The sequence below is a fragment of the Helianthus annuus genome, chromosome 5, assembly GCF_002127325.2.
Source record: "Helianthus annuus cultivar XRQ/B chromosome 5, HanXRQr2.0-SUNRISE, whole genome shotgun sequence".
Classification (NCBI taxonomy): Eukaryota; Viridiplantae; Streptophyta; class Magnoliopsida; order Asterales; family Asteraceae; genus Helianthus; species Helianthus annuus.
The window spans coordinates 161,373,436-161,383,889 of NC_035437.2; the positions used below are offsets into that span (position 1 = coordinate 161,373,436).

Consider the following 10,454-nt stretch of genomic DNA (forward strand, 5'->3'; position numbering starts at 1 on the left):
GTTGCATTGGGTCAAGAGGCGTATATTTATACTCGAATTAAAGATATAATGGATCGAGAGGATGATGAGAATTTCAGAGTTAAACGGGTTAGCGGATAAGCAAATACGTGACACAAACGAGTTGTTAATTTTGATTATGATGGAGACAAACATTAACGAAAAAAATGAGTTAAACTAACAATTTTTACTGATCCGATATGGCTGGAATCTAGCGACTTTACCGGAGAAGACCCCCTGAAAGGCGGACTTTCTGTTTGGTTGTTTTAACAAGTTTGGTTATTTAACACATATAGTCCCTGTGGTTTCTAAGTTTTACAAAATCACTAAAACTTTAATTATTAAAGGTCATTTTAGTCATTTTAGTAAGACTTAACAAAAAAAGTTAACAAGATTTGGCCTTAGTACTCAACACTGTTACAAAGTTTGGCCTTAGTACTCAACATTGTGACAAATTAGAACGTTAATACCTGATGTTGCAACAAAAAAACCATTAGTACCCAACATTGAAATTTGATAGAAACCTCAAGGACCATCGGTGTAATTTTTTCTTCATCAAATATTAAAATGTGTTTAGGTATTATAATAATAACTAATTAGTTTTATAAATTAATTTATCAAATATTAAAATGTGTTTATGTAATTTCAGAAGTAACTAGTAACCATTTAATAAATGGGTTATTACTTAGTAATTTTACATTGGGCCGTAAAACAAAGCTCAGTTGGTAAAATAAATAAATACGTAGACCTAGTTTATCTCTTTCTTCTTCGCATCCTAACCTAATACACAGCAGCTGTTAACCAGCAATGAACGTCACATCTGCCGGAACAGCAACAGTTAACCAGCAATGGAGCCATGAGTATCCGTCGGATGGTGGCTGGAGTTCCGCCGCTGCCTGCCGTCCCCGAAACGTCGAACTGTCATCCCCACTTTCCTGGAAGCATTTCGATGTCGTCCTCAAATTCCCGGAAACATTTGAGGGACGTCCCCATAGCGATTACGTCCCATACCGTCCCCGAGACGGGTACTCATGGCCCCAAGCCTTCCCCTTACTACATAGGAGGTATATGATATTTAGACCAAATGCTTGAAAGCTTGTGCCCTAAACACGATTATCCAACCATCGCATAAAACTAGTGTTCAAAGGTGAGTAAATTTCTTTTCACCATGCAATTCATTTTTTAATTAATATAATTTAATTTTTAGTGTGTTTGTTTGCTCTAAATACTATAATTATGCATGTATTTTCCTTTGTATGCATCTATAAAGTATTGAGTTAAATAATCGTTATCAAACTTTAAGAGAGTGTTAGCTCTCACATTTAACAAATTAAGACAGTAATACCGAAAAGACATTTTAGATGCATCACTAAATTCTACAAGTTTTACCAAGCACTTCATAACTTTTATAAGTCTCGATTCATCTTAACATCTATCTTAGCATGGAAGGTATGTGTTTTAAATGATTTGTTTAAACACGATCATACAAATCATAGCAAAATGTTAACATTTTGAGTAATTTTTTTTGGGTCTGCCATTTTTTTTTAATTTATATATTATAAACAAACGCAATATGATTACAAACTAATGACAGGTAGACGAGCAACAAGCTGCGCCGCTACCCCTTGGGTAATTTACTTTTCTTGGAAGGTAAAGATGAGGTAGAAGGCTGGGCTGGTGATTTCTCTTAAGACCATGGGTGTACAGTCATGGAGAGTACTGTGGTCCAACGTGGTGTTCAGCCTCGGCGTGGAACACTGCGCCGCCCTACCCGTGGCCACAACATGCTCAGTTGTGCGTTGACTTCTCCACGGGATGGAGTTGTATGCAGAAGCAAAAATGGATAGTTCTTTATATTTTATTTTTTTAATATAAATAAATTAAATAGCTCATTTGATTTTTCGGAAATAACTTGTATTCATAATTTAAAAAAAAAAAACTAATTACATATCTTTTCTTTTACGAACATTGTTGTATTCATTGAAAAGCAAATTGGTTTTAAAATCTATAATATTTTACGTTTCAAAAGTAGAAACAATACTTGTATTCATTGAAGTTTTAAAGAGGAGCCTATCCTTTTTGTCATTTCACTTTGAAAAAAATTATAATGATAACTTACCCAAATATTTATTTCGGTATGACATAAAAATATATATGCTGAATTAACCATTGACCTTCTATCACTTAAATTTCGTCGTTATATGATCAGTTATATTATAACTTTCTTTTACAAAGCCTAATTAATTGTCCTTCAATGTTTTGACGAATAATATCAACTTTAATTTTATTAACTTAGTTGAAAACTGAAAATTAGACAAAAAAAAAAATAGTAAATATATGTAATATGCTTATGACTATCGACGTAAGCAAGTGGAAAAGAAAATATATAGTCATTGTGTTTTCGATAATATATATTTTTTGCCAAAGAGAGGGCGTATAGTCAAATTGTGTTTTCGATAATATATAAATATTGTTTTTGCCAAAGAGAGGACGTATAGTCAAATTGTGTTTTCGATAATATATTTTTTTTTGCCAAAGAGAGGACGTAAAAGTGGTAAATAAATATAGTCAAATTGTGTTTTCGATAATATATATATATATTTTTTTTGCCAAAGAGAGAAAAGAAAGAATCTCCTTTATTCACATAAGAACTACATGTATAAATTAACATGTAAATCATATTTCTGAAGACTAAAATATAGTTTTACACAGTTAGATGAAAAAAAAAAAACAAATACATGATGCACCCTTTTCAATCCCCTTTACTAGATTTGATGCATAAGACTTGTCGGTCTAAACAAACATCATCAAAATTTTGTAACCCATTTTAAACAGTTGAGGTCGTGGGGCAGTTAGTTCTAAATGTCTTTCACCGTTACTGTTACAATCAAGGAGATAAATCAAGTGTCAATTGCCTTCATGTGAAGTCTTTTTAAGTGTTAGTTCAAATGAGATTAAGTGTACTTATCTAGCCGACGTCTTCCGAATTGAACCAGCTTTAACATGTTTTTGTGCCCCCTTTAATCATCCTAAAGGTCACCTGTCTAGCTAAAGTTCCGTTTTACCTTGTCCCATTAGTGGATATTGGTGAGATTTCATGAGTTTACCGTATATGATCTTATTGGTCAGCAGAAGATATCAGTGATGTCTTAAAAGACAATTACGGCTTCTCATCATCACCAAAATGAAGATAAGTGTAGTGGTGGACACTGAAATATACGTATATGAGACCTAAAATGGGCCATGTAAAAATAATTATTTTAAATCATACCAAAATTTACACGTTTTATTTTTTAACAACGTTTAAACATTTGAAGTGGCTATTAAAATATTCAACACATCTATAATAAGAAAACTAAAGGGCTATTAAAATATTGTAGACATCTATAATAAGAAAACTAAATAGAAAGTTCACTTTCAACGCTTCAACCTAATTGGAGTGCAAATACCCAACGTTATTAAAAGTTTGTGTTTTCTGAATTTTATGTTTCAAGTTCTGTTTGTAACGTGATATATGTAATCTCATAAGCCAAATGTGTTATCGATAAGTTTGGATATAGTTAATTGTGTTCTTTCACAAAAAGAAAAAAAGTTAATTAAAATTTTGTAACAATGAATCATCTAAAAAAAGAATATCATAATACTTTTAGGATAACTTATTATAAGAACCGTTTATGTATTTATTCATGCAAAAGAGCGGCACCAAAACCAGAAATTAGTTAAAAGAAATGATTAAGGTTTTACTAAGTATAATTACTATAGTAATTATGAATGATTAGAATGAAGAAGTTGTAATTACACCTTTTGACTTAGTGGCCTTTGAGACATATAACATGAAAAAACCCAAGATAATCATTATTCTCCTCTCAAATCTTGATTTCTTTATATTATAATTTTTAGACATTAAATATTAGTTTTTTTAAAAGTTAATTATTTGTTTATGAAGTTAAGTGATCACAATAATTTGATAAGATAAATCCCACTAAACCGAGGTGTTTATGGGTCCTCTTGTCACATACCTGTTGGAGCATCATATCACAAACAGCCTATCAAAATTTTTTTCCTTGTGCTTTTTATTTATAAGAAATCGCTTTAATATTATTATTCATGTAAAAGATTTTATATATTTTAAAGTTAATTGTTTTCTTAACAATAATAATAATAATAATAATAATAATAATAATAATAATAATAATAATAATAATAATAATAATAATAATAATAATAATAAAATAAATAGTTTTCTCCTCTAGTGACATATGTTAACGCATACCCTTAAGAAAATATTGTGGTTTCTTTGGCTGCTAACCAAAAGTTAGACATGCAAAAATAGCCATTTAATGGATATTTGAAACAAGTATGGTGATATTTGAATGGGTAATCGCTCAAATGGTCATTTTGGTAGATTGGTTTTAAGAAAAATAGGGTCGACTAAAATTTTTTACATGCATAGTCTCTGATTTCGCATGATATTTACAAAAGAACATATAAAAAAGCCACATTCTTCTATGATGTACATGATATGCTGTAATTACACGTTTTTTAGTAAATATAAGAGTATGTGTAGTCATAAAGCCCATTTGGGGGCGTTATGAGACACGTGGCAAAATGCGTAAGCGAGGGATTTTATGGGGCGTTATATCAAAAGAGAGGGTGTAGTGGTAAGGGGATTATATAACCCCTTCAATTATACATACATATGTATGTATATATATGTGTGTGTGAGTGGGGAGAAACATGCTGGAGAAGATGACGCCACGAAGGAGATCACACCGGAAGAAAAAACCCACCCCATAACGCCCGTCGTAGTGGTGTTGGCGGCGCTATACTTGATCACACCAGGAGGTGACGCCCCACTACGGATTGACTTACAGGTTAAAGATTTACGTTATCTAAAGCATTTTCAGCAAATAAAAACGCAACAGCACATGTATGAGAATATCATTAATAAAAATATTTTAGTATCTGATTTGGCCCGAGTCAACAAATATAAGCCAATTTATAGTAAAATAATATTCGACCCTATTTACTTTTGTGTTGAAATGTACTAGAACCTGATATTTAAGAATCCACACTCTATTTTCTTTTAATCTAAAAGAGTTAACTGCCATTTTCGTCCCTGTGGTTTGGTCACTTTGGCCATTTCAGTCCATTTTTCAAAAATGCGCCATTTTCGTCCCCCACGTTCTGGAAAGGTGCCATTTCAGTCCAAAAATCATAACCCAGTTAAGTCAGTTTGTAAATAAGGACTGATTGTGTAAATTTGTAACATAAAGGACTGATTGTGTAAATTTGAAAAATGGACTGAAATGACAGTTAACACCACCACCACTAGCCCTGCCACCACCACCACTCCGCTGCCACCACCACCGCCACCACCGCCACCACAGCCACCACCGCCACCACAGCCACTGCCACCACCACCACCACCGCCGTCGCCGGAACCACCACCATCAACGTCATGGCAAGACCCATATTTTCTGACGTTTGTATGTAATATAAAGTCAGAATTTATTGTATTTAATCCGAAAAGTAAACGAGCAAAACAAAGGAACGAGAACGGTATACCGAAACGAAAAGCTTGCGGGTTACGGGGACGTCTTCGGTTCTAGTTGGTTCTTTATCATCGGTTCTAGTCATGTTACTAACCCATTTCTCAGCCTGCATAAGAAAACAATAAATGATGATGTATTGTAATGAGCATGAAGAATTGTCTCACTAAAGAAATATAAAGAAATTGTATAGTATGACCAAGCAGAATAGAAGCTCATGATGACATATACCAGAGACATATCGGTAATTCTCCCATTCCTAAAAAACTGGGGATTCAGTTTTGCTGTGTCACTATATTGTTATATAATAGCAATTACAGCATGCTTAGTGTTGCTCATACTAAATTGCCATGAGGCTATAAGAGGCACAGTTTATCTATAATCCACTATAAAAATTAAAAGTGGATCGATCCCACTACAATCTGTCGTTATGTGTCGAATCGAATGGATTATAGAAGTTCCGCAGATCCCCACAAACATCTAGTTCCACCCCTGCTCATTTCTGCAACTCGCCGGAGTTCGGAGTTAATCGGAGAAGACGACCGGAGAAGACGAAGACGTCCCCGTAACCCGCAAGCTTTTCGTTTCGGTATACCGTTCTCGTTCCTTTGTTTTGCTCGTTTACTTTTCGGATTAAATACAATAAATTCTGACTTTATATTACATACAAACGTTTGAAAATATGGGTCTTGCCATGACGTTGATGGTGGTGATTCCGGCGGCGGCGGTGGTGGTGGTGGCAGTGGCTGTGGTGGCGGTGGTGGCTGTGGTGGCGGTGGTGGCGGTGGTGGCAGCGGAGTGGTGGTGGTGGCAGCGGAGTGGTGGTGGTGGCAGGGCTAGTGGTGGTGGTGTTAACTGCCATTTCAGTCCATTTTTCAAATTTACACAATCAGTCCTTTATGTTACAAATTTACACAATCAGTCCTTATTTACAAACTGACTTAACTGGGTTATGATTTTTGGACTGAAATGGCACCTTTCCAGAACGTGGGGGACGAAAATGGCGCATTTTTGAAAAATGGACTGAAATGGCCAAAGTGACCAAACCACAGGGACGAAAATGGCAGTTAACTCAATCTAAAATTAGTTACTAAGAATCTAAACGCTATTTCCTTTTATTTTAAAATACTTTTTAAATGGATCAGAACTTGACTTTTTATTAAGCAACCAAACTCATTTCAATACATCTTCTCTTAGGCTATAGGGTGTAGGGGTCATGGTTGGTACATGATTTGCCACCTAGGAACATGAATAGAAGGCTACACCACCCCCTTGATTGATCCACCATGGTTTGCATGGATAAAACCATGGCAACCATAACCCTCCTTTCCATTTTTCAACAAATCATTTCCTTTTTTCTCTTTAGACAAAGATAAATTAAAATAAATAAGGGGCTAGTGGTTTGAGTCATGACCACACCCTTAGGATAGTGGTTTTGGATGGTGGATTAGAGGTGGGTTACATGGCACTAACATGGAGGGTCATGGTGGTCATAAGTGTCATGACCACACCCTATAGCCTTATGCGCATAGAAATTTATTACATTTAATTGGTCTTTTGCATTGGTAATCAACAACAAAATCATACTTAGTAAATTATACAAATAGCAAAGTTACTGATAAAGTTTGGGAAAGTGAGATGCAGACAAACTTTATCTTCATTCTTAAGATAAAGAAGCTGCTTCCATGAAAACCCCCGGCTTCAAAGCATACAACAGACAAACAAAACTAAATACATAGAAACAAAAAAAATACCAATAATAAACGGAGTGGCAGAAGAGTAACATAGTACGAATAGGAGCACATACAACATGATATACTAACGTATAGACATGGAAAGTCTAGCAAGACAAAACACGTAGACAGCCACATTCAATGCCTACCTAAAGTGTTAGATCATTTAAATCCTTAAACCAAAGCTAACACACATAAACCCCCGGCTTCAAAGCATACAACAGATAAACAAAACTAAATACATAGAAACAAAAAAGATACCAATAATAAACGGAGTGGCAGAAGAGTAACATAGTACGAATAGGAGCACATATAACATGATATAATAACGCATAGACATGGAAAGTCTAGCAAGACAAAACACGTAGACAGCCACATTCAATGCCTACCTAAAGTGTTAGATCATTTAAGTCCTTAAACCAAAGCTAACATACATAAGTACCATCTACTAAAAGTCCTTAACCTTAATCCTACGCTTTCATGACCCTCTAACCTGGACTATGTCCTTAGAGAGGTGCAACTCTACAATATCCTGCCTAATCTGTTGATTCCAAATCAAGTTGGGACTACCTCTACTCCCCATTCTCTCCACGGTGACGGTTTCCACTACTCTAATTATTGTTGTCAGTTGCCTTCTCCTCACATGCCCACACCATTTCAATCTCTCCTCCTTTATTTCATCCAAAATACTAGCCATTCCTAACATTTCCCTAAATACCTCATTTCTTATTCGGTCTAACCTTGTGTGCCTACACATCCACATCGGCATCCTCATCAAGGGCCGGCCAACCCGTGTCGTCGCCGATGCCCAAATTTTCCTAGGGCCCGAAAGCTTTTTACAAGCCTTTATATATATACTAATTTATATATTTAATATATGCATCTAGTTATTATGCAAAAAAAGTGTTGGTAGTGAAGTGGAAAAACAACCTTAAGATAATGTAAAGGTCTCAAGTTCTAGTCTTGGCTCCACTACCAAGTTTTATTTTTCTAATTCATTTCCCTTGACCAAAAATTTGGGCCCAAAATTTTTTTATCGCCCGAGGCCTAAAGATTTTTAAGAGTTATCGGGGACGGCTCTGATCCTCATTGTTATCACCTCAATCTTACGTGCTTTTGTCTTCTTGATGGCCCAACATTTTGTTCCATGTAACATAGCATGTTTAAATGCAACCCTATAGAATTTCCCTTTAACTTTGTGGGAAATCTCCTGTCGCACAATACCCTAGTGGCTACTCTCTTGCTACACCAGCTAGTTTGTATGTGGTGGGCTACGTCTCTACCTATCTCCTCATTATTTTGTACAAATGATTCTAAATACTTGAAACTAGTTGCATGTGGAACCATGTGATCCTCAATAGTGATCCGAGTGTCGTCACCATCACCTACATTACTGAAATTACAGTATAGGAACTAATTCTTAGCACGGCTAATTCTTAAAGCATCTCCCTCTTAAGATGCTCGCGACTACTCTACCTTAACATTCAGGCTCTGCTTATCCTCTGCTACTAACACAATATCATCAGCAAAGAGCATACACCATGTGACTGTCTCCCGAATCGATTTGAACAACTCATCCAAAACAACCGCAAAAAGAAACACGCTCAATGCAGACCTTTGATGGAGTCCTACCTTGACTAGAAAGAAATTAGTATCCCGTATAGGTGCCCGCACACTAGATTCAGCCCTACCATACATATCCATATAAGTGAACCCTTTGCAACTAAACATGCTTTTAAGTAGTTTACATATCCATCAGGTTTTTACTTTGTATAAATGACCCCTTTGAAACCTACAAGATTAGGAGCAAGAGTTTGGGGGGGGGGGAAGCGACCATATTTTATTTCGTTCAAGAACATCAGACTCATCTTGGATAACACAACGCCATGAGGTGTGTTTGAAGGCATGGGCAATAGTAAGTGGTTCTGTTGGAACCGAAGGGTGGTTAGAGTAGAAGAGATAATCATAGTTATGATAATGTAGTTTCGGTTTAGGATGAAGTCTAGTGTTTGGTTTTTGGGATGGAAGATTTAGGTGGTAGAAGAGGAAGGTAGAGAATTAAATTCAGAAGTATGGGAATGTGGTGACGAGGAAGATTCATGTAGGCATGTGCAATGCATGGAATGATAAGAAGTAGGTAGGGGATGCGAGATTCGGTGGAGTGACTGGTGTGTTTGGTGTCGACAAGGCCGGAAATGGAGAGTCAATAGAAGATGTGTCGGATGAAATGGATATAGAAAATGGAACCCAATCATTGTAGTTTATTTGAGAGGTAGAATTAGAACCTCTAAGTCTTTCAAATAGAAAATCACTTCGATAACTACAACATGTAATATATTTTGATGTGAGTGGGTCAAGAGTATGATATGCATGTTGGGTTGGGGAGTAGCAAATAAAAGGAGTAGATTATGGATGAAGTTTGTAGGATAGAATATGGTCCAAGCCAAGGGTAGAATAGACAACCCAAACGGTGAAGTTTGTTGTAATTTGGTTGTTTATAAAACAAGCAAAAGAAGGAGAGAAGTTGTTTTGTGTGGGCGTGGAGAGGCTGTCACCCCCCTAAAATACCACATGCGGAATCACCGCGGGACGTGTGACATACCAGGATCCAAGCCACCAATCACATTGAACTACGCATAATATTTAGATAAAACAATCCATTCATTTTAAAATATAAATTCAAATCATTAGTTTAAACCAAAGTAAATATTCAGCGGAAGCATAATGTAAACTGTAAGTTAATTGTTTCAAAACATGAGTTCATAATCAGTAAAGCAAGCATCCAAGATTCTCGGTCCATGACCACTCCAGCACTCCCAGATAGCAAGTCCATAATCCAGATTCTAACGACCTGCAAGCATGCAGACAAGTGTGTCAGACGACGCTGGTGAGTTCAAAGTTTTGTTAACGCGTTTAGTTACCAGATATATGTATAAAACAGTTCAACGATTTGTTTTGAGGTTGTTATTAACTCGATTACCGCAAATGGCTACAAGATGTATTTGCCCAACCCCAATGCCTCTATCGAAGCATTGGTCAAGTGGTCAAGGTAATTAGTTCACGCCCGTCCTTCCTGGTACGGTGTGAGGGTGCCAAACCTAATAACGCTATCAACTAATAACCTCGTTGACTCCCCGACAACTATCGGTAGATGTAAGGGGTCTTATATGAT

The 10,454-nt window shown here is 36.0% G+C and overlaps 1 protein-coding gene across 1 annotated transcript; it reads right to left on the reverse strand.

Moving 5' to 3' along the window:
* Nucleotides 1–5,517: 5,517 nt before the first annotated feature.
* LOC110943841 lies at nt 5,518–8,986 on the reverse strand. Its single transcript, XM_022185572.1, has 2 exons — nt 8,759–8,986; nt 5,518–5,658 (listed from the first exon to the last, which is right to left on the reverse strand). Exons 1-2 carry the CDS (start codon nt 8,984–8,986, stop codon nt 5,518–5,520), a joined length of 369 nt encoding a protein of 122 aa, XP_022041264.1.
* Nucleotides 8,987–10,454: the final 1,468 nt, after the last annotated feature.